Source organism: Falco rusticolus, chromosome 10 (assembly GCF_015220075.1).
Source record: "Falco rusticolus isolate bFalRus1 chromosome 10, bFalRus1.pri, whole genome shotgun sequence".
Taxonomy (NCBI): domain Eukaryota; kingdom Metazoa; phylum Chordata; class Aves; order Falconiformes; family Falconidae; genus Falco; species Falco rusticolus.
The window spans coordinates 37,807,801-37,828,343 of record NC_051196.1 but is presented as its reverse complement, the minus strand read 5'-3'; the positions used below and the strand labels follow the sequence as shown (position 1 = coordinate 37,828,343).

Below are 20,543 nucleotides of genomic sequence, written 5' to 3'. Positions count from 1 at the left end.
CCTTCTCAAGCAGTTGCTTTTTGTGTGTTGGTTTTATGTTTTTACTTTGCCAGTTTATTTTTGCTCAGGGTGGTACTTAAGATTTGGAAGAAAGCTTGGTTCTGGTGGGTGAATCAAATGGCAAATACTGGAAATTTGTTTTCCTTTAGTAGAGCTAGGGAAGCCCTTGCAGTAAAAGACTGAAAATATTTATTAAAAATAGAGTACCATTTCTCATGTTCAGGAAATATTCTTTGTTGTGCTCTGTCTGGATTAATTTTTTTCCCCCCAGTTTTGCAAGTTTCCACATAGTTATTTCTTAGTCTGGACCAACTGTTTGGTCTGGCAGGTCACTTTTTTTATTTCTTTAAATCACTGGTAAGTGAATGCAAAGTGGAGCCTTGATGAAATGAACAAACGTTGCACTGCAAATACTTAAATATATTTGTCCTTGTTTATGCACTATTAGATCTGAGGGCGCTGTATATAGATATTTTTTTTTTTGCTTTGGAGCAATATTTGCAAAACTTGAAAACTTCTGTATCTTGGTGTTTGGAATAAATAAATAGGTTTTTGTTGGTTAAGTCTTAGTAAAGTCTTTGTTTCAATCCATGATTATTAAATAAAATAATTTTGGGCATTTTTCTTCACATACCATTGAAATGCGGGTACTGTATTTGACAGGAGTATAGATCTTAACTGTTCATAAAGTATGGAAATGATTGTTTTCCAGATCTGTCTGACATAAATATTCTTAATAGGTAAACTGTTACTATTGGTTTATGTTGGGTGTTTGTGAGGAGCTTCTATGTTTTATTCCCAAATCCTAATATATGTAATATATTAAGATGTAATATAAGTAATGTGACTCTAATTTTTGTTCCTATTTCGGCAGCTAGCCTACCAGGGCTGCTGTTGAGTGCTTGGCAGCATTGGTGAGAGAGGGGCAGCTGTCTTATCCCTCTGATTCATTTCACAAAGGATGAGTGCTGTGGGTATGCAGCTGCTCTAACCAGAACAGCATAGCACTGTAGCATCTGGAAGTGTGTGTATGAGACTTGTGCTGGGGAGACAGGTGTGAAGCCAGGATGCTCATTCCAAGAGTACACAGATCTGAAGGCACAGCACCCCAGAACGATTCCTGAGACCAGGTGAATTAGGACAGGTGCTGTCAGCTGTACAGTGCAAATGTCATAGAGAAAAAATACATAATTTCTATACAGTTTTCAGGTGGAAATGTGTTTTGCCCATATGCCCTTGCAGGGGGCTAGCAGTTGAATTTCAGGTAGGTTAGGTAGCGAGGGTGGAACTGGAAGGGAGCAACAATGGATGCTGTGCCTGTGCTGTTCTGAAAGCTGCCAGTGTGCTTCTGGGCATCAGCAGCAAGCTCGGTGTAGAAGCTGCATGCTTGCTGCATGAGGAGGTGCTGCTTTAGCATTAGTGCGAAGGAATGTGCTTTTCACGTCCTTGAACAATCTATACAGAGAGAATGCATAGGCACGAGAAGGGGAGGAGCTAGTAGGTGCTGGAGAGGGAAGTGTACCTGGCACAGGGTGTGCATGAAGGCAAGGGCAGGTATTGTGTGCCTTCAGATGCACTTCAGGTTCCATCTCTTCCCCTCTGTTTCCCCAGTAGGAGGAAAAGAAGTGTGTTCCCTTGTCGTAGCAAACTGGCCCTTCCTAATTTTGTTTCTAAAACAAGATTCCTGTAAAACTCCTGGATTTTTAAGGCTAGAGTGCTCATCACTGCTAGAGCCTGGCTTGTGAAGCCTGGAGAAACTTTTGCCACTGACAGCAGATCCAGGCATGCATTTCATGGTTCGATCAAGTTGTGTAGGTCTTTGCTGATCACTTTACTTACACATCAAAATCAGTTTTGAAAGTGTCACCTGAATTTGAAATAATTCAATGAAATGCGTGCTGTGGCTAGCCATGTTTCTGGGATTGTGTCCCTCTGAGTTTTGGGGGTTTTTGTTTTGTTTTTCTTTTTACTTTATATTAAGGTTGTTGTAAGGGCAGACTCTCATCAGGAGGCAGTTGCCAAGTCATCTGGCAACCTTCATGTGGTAGATTCACCTTGAAGTTCCTCAGCCTAAGAAATCTGACAAAACCATTTTAATATTCTTGCTGTTATTTGACTATATTTTGTCTCTTCTAATTACATAATCTACTGTTGATAACATTCCAGGCTGTGGGTCTTGGTCATACTCACTTTTGATGCTAGAGTAGCAGCTTCCTGCTGCAGCACTGGCATTTCATCAGATTGCAAAAGAGTTTGTGACTGATACTGATCTGTTTTTTTCCAGTGGTGTTGTTGAGCACCTTAAGCTATTACAGTTTATTTAGAAGGGTATTTTACATCTTCCTACTAATCCTTCAGTGTTTGCATAGCAACTCTCTTGTGAAGGAAAAAAACTACATAGTGCTCTTGTCAGGTTAATACCTGCCACAGCTAATCCAAAAAAAGTCCATGTTAAAATAGGCAAATAATTAAAAATAGAAAATGCCATGTTTTTTTCCTATTAGAATATATATTCAGACAGTAAAACTGAGAACAACAACAAAAAAAAGCTGGAATTCATAATGTTCTGCCTGCAGGGTGTTTCTGCTGGTGGTGCTTGTGTGCCATTAAGGTGTTTGGTCAGTAAAAGCTGAATGAGGCCAAAAAGTCTTGTTGGTTAACACTCTACACAAAGTTATTAAGGACTTTTAGGAATGTTGGGTGCATTGGGCTCGGGAGGAGGAGAGGGGGAGTTGTGTGCACCTCCTTGAGCTTTCAGACTGATGGTTTTGAGTTAACGCAGATTGAGTACACACGCTGTTGCAAGGGGACACCAAGGGAAGAACCTGCTCATGAAGTGGTGGGCTTCCATACCCTCGTGTGTCAGTCGGAGTAAAGGTTTGCTGAAAGCCGTACTGAATCTGGGCTCTGGAAATAGCTGTGTCCTCTGAATACACATCCAAAGCTATTGCAGATACTCTGGCTATTTTGCAGCTTCTCCAAATACCTTCAGAAGTCCCTTTGATCCCAGCAAATGCTTGGTGGCTGCTCTTGTGCAAGAGATGCTTGGGCAGTTTGGTTTCAGGTGTGTGAAAGGGCAGAGCATAGGCTTATGTGGCAAGGTTGCATATCTGGATGTCACTAAGTACTTGTCACCAGCTTCCTCTGAAGCGACAAAGCTCTTGGAGGAAGTCAGTGCTGTCCACAGTATGGCTGATCTGGCCCAAGTGGCCGCAGCTCTTGACAAGCTGAGTGTGCTGTCAACACACAGCAGAGAGCGCCTGAGGAGCTCCTCTTCCCACAGGTATCCTGGGCACTCAGAACACCTCTGGTGAGCGCAGGCATCAGCCCTGGTCCTACTGGGTCTCCATGGCCACCCACCCTTGGGTGGCTGTGGCAGCTGGCAGGTCCTCTGCTGTACTGGCACTGCTAGATCTCATCAGGGTTTGTTCTGTCCCTTCACAGCCTTAAGTGTCCCAGTCCTGTGCTGGCGGGGGAGCAGCCCTGCAGCCCCTGCCTCTCTGCCCTCCCCTGTCTGGTATGAGAGCTGCTGCAGGGAGGGCATGGCAAGACCTGCTCTCTGCCTCTTTTGGCCATTAAAGACCTTGTTTGGCATCTGACTTTGTGCCTGTGATGTTAACTGGGGCCACAGTGTTTTTAACAGTGGGAAGCAGGGAGTGGGGTTGGCAGCACTCGGAGCTAGGCGCCCTGCAATTCCCCCCAGCAGCAGCCTCTGCTGCCTGGGGTGCCAGCACCCTGCTGTTCCAGGGACGTGCAAAGATGTTTTCCAGGATGAGTGAAGTGTGCCCAGAAAAAGGAGCTATTGGGGCTGGGAAGGAGGAGGGCTTGGCGGTGGGTGGCACTGGGGAAGAATTTCCATCTAGCTATTTCCTGTCTTGCCAGTCACCAGGATACAAGTATCAGAGCAGTGGTTTCTTGACTGCAGCTGCCTCCAGTCTGAGGTACAACCATCACTGGGCTATAAAACCAGGCAACACATCTGGGGTGGAGGTAGAAGAAGGAGGCCCAAGAGTTGGCTTTCATTCACACAACATAGATTAATGGGAAAAATAAAGGAAGCAAAACCCTCTGAGCTGCCTCAGGAGTGACAGCAGTGGGCTCGGCTGGCTCTAGAGCAAGGTCAAGGATGAAGGATAAATCCTGACCTGTGTCCTGTGCTGAAAAGATGTCTAGGCTCAGGGCTGATGGCTGAGCAGGTGTGTGAAGCTCTGGGCTGCTGTGTGGAGGGAAGTGAGGAAGTGACGGTGGGTTTGCAAGAGCAAGTGTGTCAGAGGTGAAAATGAAGAGAAAATTTGAGCATGTCAGAGGCAGGAAACCTGCAGATTAGGGGGGGGTCCTGCTACACCAGCCTCTGGGTGCACGCAAAGGAAGGAAGGGATGTTGCCAAGCAGCGAAATTGCTTCTGCACTGGTTCTCACTGCAGAGGGAAGCATTGTGTGCTGGCTGATAAGGGGCTATTGAAAGCAGTGGCTCGGGCACGTTGCTGTTCTGAGGCATTTCTGCTGATTTTAGGGCCCCCTCTGGCTGAGAGGTGTATCTTAGATTGGGATTGGGCATGAGTATTTGCATTCTGCCTTTTCGGATCACCTAGTCGTGGCATGGACCCATTTCTTTCCCCGCTTCAGTTAGAACAGCAGTTGTGATCTTAAAGACTTTTAACCCTCTGTGGCTCATTTATTTGCCCTAAGCTCACTGACTGAGGACCAGGCCTGACCCACAGCCATCAGCTCACCCCAGGCTGGGAAAGCTGGCAGCAGGAGAAAAAACCCCCAGGCATGAGGCTTCGGTGAGTGGAAACCTGCCTGGCAGTTGCAGCTTGCAGTTCATGATTTACTCACAAACCCTCAACTGTGAATGACGTGCTCTTTAATTAAGATATTACAAATGGTTACTGCTGCATGTCCAGCAGGATCCTGTTTTATTGACCTCAAATCCTATAAAATACATGTGCTTGAAGATCTAAAAATCAGCTACTTCGGGTGCAGTAAGAGGGTGGTTTCCTCCTGGCTGCTGCAGAGGGGTGAGTTATGGGTGCGTGAGAGCAGGAGGGTCTGTGACTGCTACTCACAGGCCCTTGTCCTGCACAGACACACTGCTCCAAGAAAGTTTGTGCATGGACTTAAGGTGTGTGACAGGGTCAGGCTGTCTTCTCACCTGGGCCAGGCTTTGGCTTGTTGCCATTTGCATCCTATTTCCCCGCTGCTGTGGGAACGCAGACGCAGCAGGGCTCCATTGCAGCCCATGGGGCAGGCAGTGCTCCTATGCGCAGCCTCTGCCATCTTCTCCCGTGGGTGTGGGGTGATGCTCAGGGTGCTCAAAGATTGCTTCCCAGAAAGTCTGGCTCTGGAGAGGACAAGCCCTTGGGCAGCCCCTTCTTCCAGCATCAGCAGTTGCTCCTCTGCACCTTGATCTCAGCTGTCCTGTGTCCTGGTCACTGGCCCCGGGTGCCTGGCTCCCACAGCATCCACAAGTGTTTGTGGCTGTAACGAGGGCAGGTGTCTGCCGAGGGGCTGTGGCTGAGCAGGGCCCTGCCCTTAGCTATTCTTTCCTTTCCCTGCAAGGCCCTGTCTCTGTCACCAGGAGGTAAGAGCTGATGGCTTCCCTCAGGCCCAGGCTGATGGGAGAGTCCTCCTCCAGTGGGGCTGTGGCCTCTGAGAACAGGAGGGAGCTGTGTGAGGGTGGACAAAGTGGTCAGCAGGCAGCCCCCAGACCCAGTGGCTGGCAGGGGTCGTGGATAGAGCCCAGCCCCTTCCCTGACTGTCTCTACCTGTCAATCTTGTCCCAGTTGAGTGATGGCTTCTTCACGACAGCAGGCATGGCAGGGACCGGGGCTGCCCTTGCCCCTTCCATAGAGCAGGGCTCCCTGAGGGCACAGCACAGCCCCTCTCCAAACTCTGGGCAGGGAGGTGGCAGTGTCAGCAGGGTTCCCCCCTGCCCTGTGCCCCAGCCCTGGGGGCACCTGGGCAGATGGGGAGTGGCTGCCACCTTTCCCCCCTCCCTCCCTGTAAGGCGCAGTGTATTCCCCCCCACTGCCCCACCCCAGCTGAGGGTGCTGGGGAGTGGTAAGGTGTTACCAGAGTAGTGGTCCACCAGGTCGTGCAGGCTGGGGAAGGTGAGTCCAGGTGAGATGTAGACCCAGCCATTCTCCAGGCGGTGGATGCGGTAGTGTGTCACTGAGTCCCAGGAGGCGCGCTCACTGCGGCGCACGGACAGTGAGTAGCAGCCTGCCAGGGCACGGGGCAAGAGGCACATAGCTGGGCTGCAGTGGATACCCACCCTGCTTGGCCCCACTGCCTGCACTCTCCCACCATGGGGGTCTTATCGCCCCACTGGGGTGACTGGCAACATCCTTTTCCTCATGGGGCTGTGCAGCTGTGACCATCCCTGTGCCAGCCCCACACCATGAGCACCTCCAGGATGTGGGTGTGCTGGGACATGGGGTGACCTGGGTAGCTGCTGCCATGTCCCAGGCACCCTCACATTGGGGTACTGTGGCTCTGTGCCCAAGCCTCCACTTCTTGGTGTCGTGCAGGGGTGGCCTAGCCCTGTGGCCCCCTCATTGCCCAGGCAGCTGCAGGGCCATGCAGCGCCATGCCAGTGCATCAGCCACATGCACTGGGGCACCCGGTGGGATCTCCCCATGGAGTTCCCTCAGCATCTTCTTGTGCTGGGGCCCCATTTCACTTCAGAGGCTGAGCCTTTTCACTTCTCTGTTTAACCAAAAGCTGCAGGAAGCCTGCTGGTGGTTTTCTCTTCTGAGGCCCCCGTGGCAGAGACTCAGCACGAAGTGTGTGGAGCAGAGGTACCAAGAAACCTCTGTGTGGGGTAAGCCATTGCCACCAGGTGTGAGCAATGGAGCATCAGCCCCACTGGGGCCCTCAGCATGCCAGTGGGGATGGCTGGGAGGGGGTATAGGAGGTGGGGCAGGACCTGAGGGCTCTCACCTTGCCTGGTCTGGCTCTCTCGTATCAGGAAGGACCCGCTGCGGTTGCCCGGCTGGAGCAGCAGCTCCTCTGCCTTCTGCCGGCTGATGCCCTCGTACAGCCACCTGCGCAGACAGCAGGCACTGGCATAGCCTCTCCTGGCTGTGCAGAGACACCCAGCAGTGCCCCAGGGCCTGTCCTGCCCCACCTGGGGCAGAGAGTGCAGCTTGCGGTGTGGCAGTGCACAGTTGCTGTGCTGCCTCCCCAAGCCCCAGCACTGCTCCACAGCCCAGGGAGAGAAACGGGGCACGCTGTGCTGGCACAGGGGCCAGGGTTTGTCCTTGGAGTTGGCCAGGCTCTCTGTGGTAGGGCCGTGTCCTCTGGGGCTGATCCTGGGACAGACCCTTCCCATCACTTACCTGTACCTGATCTTGGCCACGCAGCTGCTGGGGATGTGGCACTCCTTGCCAGACACCTCGGACACCACCAGCCACCACTCCCCATCCCTGCAGGTAAGGGGGATGAGCCATTCTGAAGGGCTGAGGCTGTCGGGCACAGGGAGGGGATCCCTAGGATGGGTGCTGCCATCATGGCATTGTGAACTGTGCCCTGGCTGGGAGCACCCACTCAGTGTGGGGACTTACTCAGAGAGGATGCGGAGCAACTCCCCCATCCGCAGGACGGTGGCCACCCCTGCGCCGGAGGGGAAGTCACAGAGGGCCAAGGCCAGGAAGCTGCTGGAGGCTGCTGGAAAGGTGAGGGGACTCAGAGCTCCCCCAGCCCCAGCTTGGACAAGGAGGACTGAGCACACTGGGGGTTGCTGGCCCAGCTGCCATCTGCCATGTGCTTACCTGCCTGTGTGGGCAGTGGGGGCTGCGTAGTGTCAGCAGCTGCTGGTGGGATGCTGAGTGGCCTCTCCCGGCTGGCCAGGCTCCCCATCCCCTGGCTTCAGCACATGCCCGTAGCCCCTGGCCTTAGCTACTGTTGGCTGGGAGAGGAGAGGTTTAAGCCTGGCACCAGCAACACCATGGGTACTGGGCAGAGGAGTGGACAAGCTGGGAGCCCTCCACGGGACAGGGCATCACATCCCCACGGTGGGCAGCACCTGGCCATGCTCACCCTCTTAGTGCTGCTGTCCTACACAAGCCCAGCATCCCCAGGTATGTGGGGTGCCCTGTCCCAATGCCCCAAGCTCTCAGTCCCCGTGGGGAGCTCAGCAGCTGTAGGGACACCCCTCTGCCCGTTTCAGTTCCTCAGCCACAGAGAGGTGCAGCCGAAGCTGTGTGTGACCCAGACCTGCCCTGAGCTGAGCCCGCCTGCCCCAGACGCACTCCTGTCCTCAGTGGGGCTGGGGGGCAAACCCTGCTTACCTGCCTCTGGCTGCTGTCACCATTGTGCTGGAGCCATCAGGGCTGGGCTCTGCTTGTCCAGTGCAGTGGGTCTTCAGGGCACCCAGGGTGCAGGGGGTCCTGCCAGCACAGTGGGTCTCTCTTCTGCAGGGCAGCCCTCACCCTTGCAAGCTCTGCTTGGCTCACCCTTGTCCCTCTGCTCTAGGGCTGGGTGCTTTCAGGTACTGGAGCCAGGGCTGCTCCGGGCCGCGCTGCTGGCGAGGGGTGTGAGGTGCCGGACTGGGGCTGCTGCTGTTTCCTGCGCCTTGCGCATGCACCGTGTGCAGCGTTTTCCTTTTTTCATTCAGCCAACAGGTTGCTCAGCTGTGCCCCTCGTGGGCCCTCGGTACTGGGCGCAAGCTTGGCCTAAGAACATCGCTGAGGGTGCTCAAGGCACTGTGGTTGTCACATGGGATCTGGGAGTGGGTGGCACATGGGAGTGTGAGCCAAGGCAGCCTCGGGACAGGAAGGCTGAGGCTGGACAAGTGCTGTCCTTGGCCAGGACGAACCACTGGGGCTCCCAGGGAGCCTCCTCCCCTGGGCTGCTTGCTGCAGCACCAGGGCCACGTGGTGCCCTGGGGATTCTGTGAGGTACTGTGTGTCGCTTGGAGGGTGGGGTGCTGTGCAGCTCTGTGTCTGTGCCCCCCCCCAGCTCAGTGCTGCTCAGCTCCCAGCACTGCTAGCCTCTGGCTGGGTTCTGTGGGAGCAGCCCCAGCTTCACCCCTGTCCCATCCTTGGTCCCAGCTCCCACCCACTCACATACCAGCAGCTGCCGCCTCCATGTTGGAACAATTTCCCAAGTGCCTGTGGGTGACAGGTCATTTTTCAAAGCAAATGGGGTATGGCTGAGCCAGCACACCCCTGCCACCAGCTGCTACCAAGGCCAGGACCTTCTGATGCAGGGCCCCTGCCCGCCTCCATGGCCAGGACAGTCCTTGGGATTTGCTCTGGGCAGTGTCTGTGCTGCCCGGCAGGGTGGGACTGGCCATGCTGTGCTGGCTTTCATGGTCCGGCTGCGTAGCACTGTCCCCCTGTGCCTCCTGTGGTGCCCCTGCTGTGGGGCTGGCTGCTCAGCAGCCTCCTGTCGCTGCCACACCACCACAGCTCAACATCCTGCTGCTATTTATTGCTGTGCCCCTGAAAGTTTGTGGTCAACTGTAAACCACTGTGACGGTGTGAAATGCAGGCGAAAAGCGCTGCCCGCTGGGGCCTTGTGTGGCTGTTCGGTTGGGGGCTGCCCGCCCTAAGCCCCATCCGAGCTCAGACGTGGCTGGCTTGCAAGGGGTTGCTTGCGTCTGGGAGAAGATCCGCTTGCTGCTGGAACTGGTGGTGAAGACCCACTGGGGTCCCCGAGGATGGAGGTGGGGACGACCCTTGGTGGGCCGTGACCTGTGCCAAATGTGGCTCAGCACCCCAGCCCAGCTCTGTGCTGCCCAGCACCTTCTCCAGTTAGTGCTGGTGAATAAAATGGGCCCCCCTGTCACCCCCTCCCCAGCTTGGGCAGTGGGACTGGGCAAAGGGCCATTATCTGAACACATGGGTGGGAATGGAGCATGCAGGGCTGGCAGGAGCGTTAACCATGGGCTTCTCTGGCCATGGGATGCACCGAGGAGCAGCAGCCAGCCCTGCAGATTGTTTCAGGAGTCAAGATCAAATAATAGACATTTGGCTGCAGGGGGGCAGGGGAAGGAGCCCCCGAGGTCCTCAGGCCTGCTTCTTCCTCAGTTCATGTCTGCCACCAGCTGTGCCAGCTTGGCTGGGGCTCCAGCTTGAAAACCTCCAAGGACACAGAGCCGGCTCCAAAACTCATCCCACAGCTGAGCTGCACCACCCTCCTAGATTAAAACCAGGGAAAAACCCCACCCTTGGTTCTGAGCCTCCCAGACCAAAATTTTTGGCTGTTACTCCTCACAGCAGCATCTGGCACCACCAAGAGAGTTTGACTCCACCACCTCTTGCCAAGGAGCGTATCCAGTTGTTGCGTGTGCAGCCTGCTCCAGCCTGCGCAGGGAGGGGCTGCGTGGGGCCAAGGGGTCGGGGCCTGCACAGCGAAGCTGTCTTTGTGCAAGGACCATGGTTTTCTGCATAATGTACAGCACCTGCCAGCACAGGAGGCACTGCAGCCCAGCAGCCGCCTGGCAGAAACCTCAGCTCATGGCTGTGAGAAGTGCTTTCCTGCCAGTGACCCCAGAGAAACCTTCAGCAGCTGAGCTCAGGGGGACTTGGCCGGTTCGGCCAAAGAAAAGGATGCACGCTTTTACAGCCCGAAGATTTGAGCTCTTGGGCTGGGCATGCAATTGAATGAGCTTGTCCCAAGGTTTTGACTAACTGGGAATTTGGTCCCAAGGGTGTGGGAAAGCTGGAAAGCAGCACCAGCCCCATCCACCTGCCCATCCCTTGGCTGAGCCCCCTCCCTGGGCATCCCAACTCCAGCTGGAAGAAAGAGGTCTAGAAAACACTGTTATTTTACAGGGCCCAACCCTAACCTCAGTGCTGCCTCTTGAGGAATGCTCATGCCACCCAAAGAAATGTTTTGTTCTTTATTAAACTCGTATCTCAACCTATACTTACCTTTGGGGTTTTGTGTTTTTACTAGGAAAAGCACTTGCTTATGTGAAAACAAGTTTACTTTTCCCAGTTATCCTTGGGGTAATAAAATATATGACAGACCTCTCTATAAATCTTGTCTGGCTTATCTCTGTGAACCACCATGGCAACAAAACTCTCTTCTTCATTGCCTCCCTTCCAAACTGCTAAAATCTTATCTATTTCGCTCCTTGTCCACAGGCAGCCTGTAGCTCTGAGCTCTCCTGCTTCACACCATCATGAACAGAACTCGGTAAGCTTGCAGCAACCCCTGCTGTGGTATTATTTTCTCTTAACTCATTTCATTGTCATTTTAATATTGTTTGCCTGCCTTTTGGTCTGTTGCTGTATTTTCATAAGGGAACTCAGGGAAGACTTGTTTCTCATGAGTAGTTAACTGCCATTAGAGCACAGTGCTGCATGTACATCAGCTCTTCTCTAGCGTATGTTGCATCCAGCACTTGTTTTTAACAGCAATGAACTTCATGTAGCACTTGGCAGCCAAGTGTCCTTGATAGCATCCTGTCTTCCTTAGACTGAAATGTACATTTTTGTTCACTTAATCATTTTGTTGCTTCATCACTTGCTCATTAATACAACTTGACAATTTTTCCCATTTCTCACCTTACACACAGTTTGTGATTTGTGAAAACATTTTGTCTTGCTTCCTGCCAATGACCTCCCCAAAGGTCTTCAGAAAGTTGAAGCATGAGGCTGACCAGGACTATCTGTGACCATGAGTTTAACCCCTCTCCAGCCCCAGCTAGCTTTCTGTGAAAGTGACGATGACGGACATCTGAAACTTGAGAGCAAAAGCTGGATCTGAGGAGCAGAAGATTAAGAAACAGTTGTGTTAAATGACCGGCTGCTGCACATCGTTCCACCAGCATGTGGTGCAGGGAGCAGATGTGCCAACCTGCCCCCTGCCTTTTCGTCACAACTGCCTTGTCACAGACTTTCCAGGTTAATTTTGTGTTACACCCACGAAACATGCCAGTGCAGAGCACCATCTGCCAGGGAAGGCAGCTCCCAGTGCTCTCCTTTCTTTGGAGGCAAGTGGCGATGTGCCCCCCTCCCAAGTCTCCACCCTGTCAAAGCTGAAGGTTTTTTTGCATTGCAGCTCTCCAGCAGCTTTAGACAGCCTCTTCCAGTGGATGCCTGACCACACTGCTCCCACAGGGCTGTCTCTTACAAGAGGTGGCCAGTGCTACCCCTTCCCCAGGAAAGAGTTTGCCTCCAACACTACGAGACACCAGAACTGACAAAACCAGTAGGGGCATCTGGTTGTGCCAAAAGAAACAACATGAGTACGCAGGGTAACAATGAAACTCAGTTATAGCTTTATTTAATAACTGGTACAAAGTCCCCCTCAGGTAGAGCCTCCCAGTCCCATTCCCTACCTGAAATGGAGCAGAACATGAGTGTGATCCTCAGAGGAGCTGGCTCCCAGTGAGTCAGGACTGCTCAACAGTTACAAAAGGATGTTTTGCTCATCTATTGAGGCCTGTAGTAGCCTGACCACTCTTCCCTTTTCTCCCATTAACAGCTAGACCCTGGCACGCAGCAGGCATTTGCCTCCTGCCCTTTATGATCTGGCCAGATGTAAAAAGGCAGCAGAACTGTGAATTCCACGAAGACAGTAAATATTACCTGCGCAGACTCATTCGCTGCTCACACTTCTGACCTGACTTGCATGGACAAACATGTGCCTGCTGGCTGTCATTAACATTTACCAGTATTTCCTGAGCCTCAGTTAATACCCTCTGCAGATACCCTGCCTGGGGCTGGCAGCAGTGGGAAGCAAAGCTGGCAGTGCAGATTTCTGGATATCCACCTGGTAAGAGGCACTGCTGCCTGTTTCACAACGTACTTGAGGTTAAAAGATGCACCTGTGCTACGGCAGAAGAGTGACTAGGTTTTAACTGCAGCTGGCCCTTCTGCAAGAGAGGCCAAAGGTCAGCAGAGGTGGTTTGGAAGCCAGGGCTGCTGCAGTTTAATGCCTTGTACTCGGTAATAGTGCATCTCAGTTTAGTAAGTTTACCTGTTAATTGCTTTGCCCTTTCAGGAGGCTCAGGTAAGAAATCACTCTGCTCCTTCTTAACATACATACAGAGATGAGGCCAAGACAGTATTTCTGTCCATTTGTTTTCCCCATGGCTGCCTGGCATGCCAAGAGTCCTGGGAGCACAAAGACCTTCTGATGAGTTCTGCGCTCCAGGCACAGCTCTGTCAAAGAGCATCACCTGCTCCAGCACCTGGAGTTTCAAATCATCACGGTCTTGCTTTCCCATGTCCCACAGATGCCATTCCAGCTGCACCACAAGGGTCCTTTAGCAGAAGCACAACTAGAAAGCAATTCTAAACCTCACAAAGCCACAGAAATTATATTTAAATGAAGAGGGGAGACAATGGCTGTCATCTGGATCGATATACAGCACAGACAGGAGATGGTATCAGCATGTACAGTAACGTGACTTACTAAGACTGCGGAATGTTAACGAGTTTTAAAGAGGCTCTGATGCCAGGAACATACAGAAAGGACAGTAATGCCAAGTACAGACTACTAAGGAGGTGGCAGCTCAGATGGGCATGCACAAGTTAGAACAGTTAATGCCATGTTGGGTGAAATGCTAGATTCTGAGTGGGTTCAGTGGGGGTGAGCGGAGTTGTCTGAATCCAGAAGAGGGGCTCCTGGCCTAACAGGATACTTCCATGGTTTGAGGTGCATCCTGGAGATCAATTCCTTCTGGGGTTCCAGCACTTCCTTCACCATGGTTGCTAGTATGAGACCGGCTGCGGACACTCTCACCAGAGCCCACACTAGAGGAGGAGTGAGTACGGGAGCGCATCAGCCTGGTCATACTAGCTGCTGGCACTGCAAGAAAGAACAGGCACAGGACTTAGAAAATGAGGAAGTTCCTAGGGCAAGTATCACAGTCACTCGGGTATGTGTCACTGGGTAAGCACAAAAAAAGAGCTATACCCTCAGGAAGAAAACTGACTCTTCACTGCCAAAATCAAGTCTTTGCACATCTAAAGCAGCATGTTTAAGGCCCAATTTCAAAAGGTCCAAGGTGAGCAAATTCCAGAAGGGTAACTGATCATTTGCAAGTGCAGTCACAGTAGGTGTCTGCGCAAACCAAGGCAGCTGTTGTACAGATGACCTTTTGAAGTCAGTCTCGTCACTCTAGAAAACCACAGAGCTGAAGTCATGCAACAATCAACAAAATACAAATGAAAGGTGAAAAACCATAGTGTACAATTGATCAGCCTAGCCCACAGCAGGCCAGCAGGACATGCTGAGACAAAGCAATGCACCCAAAGAATCATTCAACCCAATACACAGACGAGCCAAGGCAGATGCACAGTTGAAGGTACCTGACTCAGTGCTTAGGTGGCTGAGTTGCACATAAGGGACTGGAAACAACATGAGACAAGGAAAGGGATGAATACAGGGAAGAGCCAATTAGTTGCAGTGTGTGACTAGCAGCTGCACTGCTCCTGGGATCCCCAGCTACGTTCCCTTCCACTCCCAGCTTACACATGGTGCTGAAAGTTCCCAATATTTGTGAAAAAAAGCTGCTAGTGAGCATCTCGGGGAAACCAGGGTGACTCAAAACGTTATCAGGGCCAGATCTCTTCAACGCCTTTAGCTGGAAACCTGGTGACCCTACCCCTGCACTGTATACACCACAACTGCTGAACAGAGATGTCATTTTCCTATGGCAGGGAAAATGGGGTATACTCTGTAACTCCAGATATGCAACAGAAATTCATGTCTTTCCTTGAGTTGACAGCATCAGATTTCTGCTACAAGCCTCTTCAAGACATCACCTTCCACCTGCAGTGTCAGTACAGGCACGTCCAACAGTTTTAGCCAACGTGCAGATGGCACAAGAACAGCTGTTGAGGAACTGGCTTGTGCATTTCTAGAAATGGCGAACTGCTGATTTGCTTCTCTTGCTCTCCCTGAAAGAGCAGGTCTTGCTGGCCAAGATCAGCAAGGCCAACACAGTCTTGCTCACCACAGTTGGGAAACCCATTCTGGGATTAGCCACTAATTCTGGAAGCAGAAAATTACCCGCTGTCCTTCCCCAGTGCTGTGCATCCTACTTGCAAGAGATGTGACCCTCAAAGCGCTGCTGAAGTCCTTGCTGTGATGACAGCACTTGCTGACTTAACCAACACTGGGAACGTAAGAGACGTTAATGTTTAAATGCTCTCAGGCTGTGAGGCTGAGGGAACCTTCTCACCCTCCTCTGCAGGACCAGGCCCTTCTGGCCAGCCTTGGAGAACCCCATTGTCCTACTACATTCATGTCAACTACACACAGCTCTAAGGAAAAGCTTCTTTTTTAAGGAAAAATCCTCACACCCATGAGGTGGCAAAGAACTTCTGGCTGTGTGGAGACCACTAGGAGTGTCACAGCTGCCATGGTGGCCATGCTTAGTGGTTAACCAGCCACATGAGCAAACTCCTCCCATAATTCCAGCTTTTGAAGGTTCATCATCCACAGAAGGGAACTCCTAGCCCTGGCAGGCAAGACAGAACTGTGCCAAGGTGCCTGCAATACAGAGGTGTTTAGCGCACTGAGAAGCCCTTCTGAAGTCCCCCAGTCTCTGGAGTACAGAGGGCAGGGGAGCTGAACAGCTGTCAGTCTGACACACTCAGGAGTCAATGTCTTCTGCCTCCAAGCACAAGGAGGAAGCCATAGGGCAAGGCATGCACTCTGGGCTCCCCAGGTGTCTCAGAGGTCACCCAGCTGTTGTACCAGGTGTCTCAGAAGACACCCACCTCTGTACTGCCATTAGAGGGTTTCATTCCGAGATATTGCTTAACCCTTGCGAGAGTGTGAAAGAGACAGGTATTGTCTGAGGGGAAAGGAAAGAACTCTCATGTACCGATCACAGCCTGGGAGGCTTGTACTGCTAACTCCTTCCCCTCCAGAGAAGGTATGCACAGAAGCTTTCAGATCATTTACTGTTCTTGGGAACACACTCTTCTGGACTGGCACAAAGACAGACTTAAAAGGTTTGACCAACGCCAACAACCAAAAGGGGTCACCACTCCAGCTGCAGTGCAGATTAAACACGTTATGGAACAACGCTGGTTTGCTAAGGCTTGTTAGCACACTAGATTTTCCAGCACGATGGGTATCTTGGCAACCACATTAACTCATGGGTGGGACACGGATGCCAATGGGCTCAGATGGACCGGAAAAGCTGAGTCCCCTTCACAACAACCCTGCTCCAAACCAGAAAACTCTGTTTGCCACTTACTGTAGCCCATTCCCTGCACAAAGTACTTGAAGGCTTCAGTCAGCTTGCCAGGCTGTGGAAACAGAAAGTGTGCCTTTAGTGTGAGCAGAGCTGTACAACCCAAATGCCATGGGAAAGCCAAGAGGCATTTCTCACCTGAACCACCTGGGGCAGGCCTCCACAGTCAGCCATCTGCAACAGGAAAAAAAAGGGAGCTTGAACTGTCCTTCCCACCCCAGGAGGACAACCCCAGAACCATGCCAGCACTGCCAGCCCCACCACGGCTGATGGCACCAGGCTGCACCGCTACATGAGGCACACTCCTATCATCTTGTCTCTAAAGCCAAAGGAAGGCCTGGTTGATCTGTCTTCTGGGAACCTGTTGCTGAAGGAACCCAGCACCTTGAAGGCCACACTACCAGTTGATCTCAGGCCATACTCTAGAAGCCCAGGAGTAACCCTCCACTATCACGGCTCCTCCTGCCACTGATCCCAAACCTCTCACTTTGCACTCCTATACAGCAGCTGTCTGGTACACTGGTGGAGCCATCGGTGAGGATGGGAAGGACTGGTATAAAGCCAGAAAAGGTAATGTTGCTGGCAGAGAGCAGGGTGGAGCCCAGGCACCTCTGCTAACTCACAGCAGGTCCTCCCTGTCAGTTGAAGGTAACACAGAAGTGGCCATAAAGCAGGGATTCAGGGACCGCCTGACAAACTCTTCTCTTCCAAGTCTGGCTCCACACAGGAGAGAACACAGCCCTGAATGCCCGCAAACTTCTTAAAGCTAAATGTATGGAAGGTAAAAACCTAAGTGCAGCTAGCCTCAGCAAAAATCATGCCTCTGTGCAGGCTGGAATGATCCTGGAGCAGCACTCACCTTCAGAAGGGTAGTTTTGGTTGGGTCAAGACGTGAATTGCATTCAACCTAAAATAAAAGGAGGAAAGAGGGACATGATATCACACAGAAAACTTGAAGAGATACATGTGAAATGCAGAACAGCTGCACCAGAGGCAGTGGCTGTCTTCAGCAGTGGGAGCTTCTCTGGGACCAAGAACTGACCAAGAAAGCAGAAAGCATGTAGGAAGAGAACAATGAATAAAAGATGCAGGGAGGAAGGGCAGGTGTTCCTATCCAAAGGGACCTTGTGGTGAACAGAATGTCACTGTTCTGAGATGCAGCTGTAACTTCAAGGGAAATCATCCCCTGGTTTTGGGGATGCACAATGAACCCCTTGCAGCATCTTCTGGGCTCTAACAGCAAGACTGGGAGGGAAGGAGACTTCTGTGCAGTGCAGCACAGAGGGAGATCACTCAGTCCCCTGGCCAGCCGAGGAGGCCATGGCCACCTCTTCTCTGTAAGGCTGCTGCAAAAAGGAAACAGGTTGGGGTCCTACAGGAAATGTAATCCCAGCAGGAGAGATTATCACAAGCTGGGAACCTGTGCAGCCAGATAGGCAAGCCAAGATCCAGAAGACCCTACCCTGTTCCCCACTGTGGCTGGGAAGCAGTAAGAATCCTCAGGGATAGCATCCTAGCAAAGTCAAAACTTGCAGAATGTCTCGGACTTCCAGACTAAATAGACTGATGGAAAGGGATGAGGCCATGACCAGAAAAAGCCCTGCAGCAGTTCTCCATGCGCAGCTCCTAGGCCCAAGCTACTGCTTTACAAGACTCCTACACTCTTCCATGGTTTCTTAAGACAACCGCTTTTGTTGACAAATCCCTGGTCTCCCCACAATCATTTGCTGAAGGGAAGAAGCAACATCCACCTCAACCACACTGCACTGTGCCATGCCCCATTTATAACTGTGCTGGGAGGGAAGTGGTTTATAGGCATCTGCAGAGAACAACAGGAAGGAGATGCTTCTGAGTACTGCTTTCCTATGATGCAGTGCTTTTGCAGGGCTCTGTGTGACTCTCCACCACAGGAACTGGAGTCACACTGCTTTTTTTTTAAACCCCAGGTAGCCTCAGTACAACAGCAAGAGAACAGTCAGTCATGACTTGAACTAACTCTAGGCAGCAGCTTGGCACAGCTTGGGGAAAGACGCAAGTTCCTGAAAGGGGTCCTCTGCATCACTGTTGAGCAAGGTGCTTGGGCACAAGAACTCTTATTCGGATCCTGCCATCCTCATCTTAGAGCTGCCCTGCAGGGCCATTAAGTCTCCCAAGCCTTGGCTCTCCCACTAGTGCCTGATAGGTCTCAATAGCTGGGGGACTGGAAAAGAGCTTGTGACAAAAAGCCACTTTCTGTGACTGGGCAAGGTGAAAGCACTGTGGGGTGAGGCAGGTTTGCTAAGTGATTTGTGGGGCTAATGTCATGAGAGGAAAGAGTTCACGTATACATACCACTGCTTCCACAGCAGGTGAGTTGTCACCAACAACTAGCAAGGCAGGGCACCTGATCAAAAACCAGAAAAGAGATGTTACAGTGCATCTAAGGGATTTCTGAGAAGGTTGAGCTCTGTGAACCAAACAGCCCCGTGAAAGGTTAACAACCCTCAGCAAAATCCCTGCCACCACACCATGGCATTTTGTTGTACCAAAACATCCTCCAGGGCTTGCACACGCATCCATACTGTCCCCTGAATTCACACTCGCTTCACTTAATATGTGTACTGTTGCACACATATTAAGAAATAAGCCTAGGGCTGGGAGATAAACCATCCCAGGCTGCAAAAGGCAGCATGCTCTCTGAAATGAACATCTGTTAGGAATAACCACATCCAAGAAAGTTTAATGCCTCTGAGGCTGCCTAGTGCTCAGCACTGTATTTTGGTTTGGATTTTAGAAAGAAACACAAAAGATGTTGGGGCATATATTGAAAAATGACACAGTATCAGAGCCTCTGTTGGCAAATCTGTGCCTTCATATCCATTTTTATATGTATTGTAATGCTAGAAGAACAATTAACATTCAATGTGTAAAACATGCACAGGAGATCACTGACCAATTGGCTGTGAATTTACACTACTCATTTGCAGATCAAGATAAGAAAGGGTTGACTCAAGGCTCCACTTTTTTGTGTTGACTAGATGAAAAAAATTATAGACTAGAGAGGCTGTGAGCCACAGACCTCAGAGCCAGTGGAGTACCACCTCTAAAGAGACAGAAGATCTATAATACAAGCCTACTGGCACAGAGACCCACACTTACACAAGAACTATTTTAAGGGTCTACAGATCCCTGTGAGTCACTTGAATGGACAGATAGTGCTCTGTGGGTTACAGCTGTCTGCATGACAGAGCAGCATGACTGGCTTTGCCTGGAGACCAAGCAGGGAAATCCACCTCTTTTAGGTTAGTCAAGACCTAGAGGGTTTGGCTGTGGATGCCTGAAACATTCCTGGGACTGGCAGAAGCAGAAGTGCATACAGTTTCCAAGGAGTAAAGAGCAAAGCGCAAAGCCTGGGCAGCAGTCTCTGAGCCCTGGCTCAGAAGTGCAACTTGCAACCTTCTTGTGCTTTATATGATTATATAAATTATATATTATATGATGGAGATAATTGAACTTTTTTGCTTTCTTGCTTGGAATCTGAAAATTTACTTATACTTTCTCTGTGCTACTTATCACTAGTTCTCCAGCGTCTGTCCTTTCTCAGCTGTACCCTGCACAGACTATCCCCTCCCAGATGAAAGAGTCATTGCCAAGGTGGGAAAACAGCACTGCATTCAGAATCCACTTCCATCTCTGGGAGATTTGTGCAGGTAATATTTTTCAGCAAGGTGGCGGAAGGCAGTGGCAACAACAAAAACCTGCCTCCCTCACTTTTCCATGCAAAACAACCAAACTAACAGCTCAGCAAGTACAGTGAGTGCTGGATAGATACACTTATTCCTCTGACCCTGTCTTCTGGAGAATCTCAGTGTGTTCTTAATGAAAGGCTTTCCAGACACCTCTCTGCCCCATTCTCGCTGACAGCACTGCACCACAGCCTGAGACTGACTTGGACAGTTTTCCTGATGCTTAGGCTTGTGGAGTTCTTGCTGAGTAGCAGCAACAGCTTTTCTGCTGAAAGGACTGCACAGTAAAGTAACTGAGACAGGCTGATGAAAAGCAACTTACTTGAGTGTTTTTGCAGTATTTTCATTGATGCCAAGAGCTGGTCTCTCAATTTCCAGGTCTCTACGACTGAAAGACAAAACAGAACAATTCTCCATCAAATCAGCAGAAGAAACAGGTTATCACTTCCTGTGTCATGCCACGAGCAGGAGCCCCAGCAGTCACCACGAGAAAACAGGATCCATGCTCTCATGGCAAGCTTGCTGTGTACCTAGAGATGACCTACTGAGATGTGACAGGGTCATCCAGGCATGAAGGCTGAGCTTGGCACAGGACACAGGCTTAGGACAGAGGTTCATGTGACATAATATCCAACAGAATAATAC

General features: G+C 51.2%; 2 protein-coding genes across 13 annotated transcripts in view; both read right to left on the bottom strand.

Moving 5' to 3' along the window:
* Positions 1-472: 472 nt before the first annotated feature.
* On the bottom strand, positions 473-7,890 carry SLA2 (Src like adaptor 2). 6 transcript variants are annotated; one of them, XM_037401926.1, is made up of 7 exons: positions 7,775-7,890; positions 7,568-7,670; positions 7,343-7,429; positions 6,945-7,048; positions 6,075-6,224; positions 5,768-5,894; positions 473-5,668 (listed from the first exon to the last, which is right to left on the bottom strand). In XM_037401926.1, the coding sequence occupies exons 1-7, from the start codon at positions 7,860-7,862 to the stop codon at positions 5,539-5,541; spliced, it is 789 nt and encodes a 262-aa protein (XP_037257823.1). In that variant the 5' UTR covers positions 7,863-7,890; the 3' UTR covers positions 473-5,538. The 6 variants fall into 6 exon arrangements, with proteins under 6 accessions (XP_037257823.1, XP_037257824.1, XP_037257820.1 ...); XM_037401927.1 differs by having other exon boundaries at positions 7,568-7,667; XM_037401923.1 differs by having other exon boundaries at positions 5,768-6,224.
* Positions 7,891-12,214: 4,324 nt separating this feature from the next.
* The window catches only part of NDRG3 (NDRG family member 3), a 60,840-nt gene continuing 52,511 nt past the window's right edge, over positions 12,215-20,543 (bottom strand). For 5 of the 7 annotated variants that reach the window (XM_037401914.1, XM_037401915.1, XM_037401917.1 and 2 more), the window contains 7 exons: positions 20,221-20,286; positions 18,505-18,556; positions 17,033-17,080; positions 16,312-16,347; positions 16,177-16,228; positions 14,276-14,314; positions 12,215-13,772 (listed from right to left, as the gene is read on the bottom strand). In XM_037401914.1, coding sequence (XP_037257811.1) covers positions 13,594-13,772; positions 14,276-14,314; positions 16,177-16,228; positions 16,312-16,347; positions 17,033-17,080; positions 18,505-18,556; positions 20,221-20,286 — 472 coding nt within the window. In that variant the 3' untranslated portion in view covers positions 12,215-13,593. The remainder of the gene's footprint in view (positions 13,773-14,275; positions 14,315-16,176; positions 16,229-16,311; positions 16,348-17,032; positions 17,081-18,504; positions 18,557-20,220; positions 20,287-20,543) is intronic. The other 2 variants (XM_037401916.1, XM_037401918.1) reach the window with 1 other exon arrangement.

What these genes read in the sequence shown, in the direction of transcription:
- SLA2 (XM_037401922.1), bottom strand. Translation starts at nt 7,335, where the DNA reads ATGGGAAGGGTCTGTCCCAGGATCAGCCCCAGAGGACACGGCCCTACC. An exon ending in AGAGAGCCAGACCAGGCAAG is followed by an intron (nt 6,225 to 6,944) that starts GTGAGAGCCCTC and finishes GTGCCCTGGCAG; the next exon opens with GCTGCTACTCACTGTCCGTG. An exon ending in AACTGGGACAAGATTGACAG is followed by an intron (nt 5,669 to 5,767) that starts GTAGAGACAGTC and finishes ACCCTCACACAG; the next exon opens with CTCCCTCCTGTTCTCAGAGG.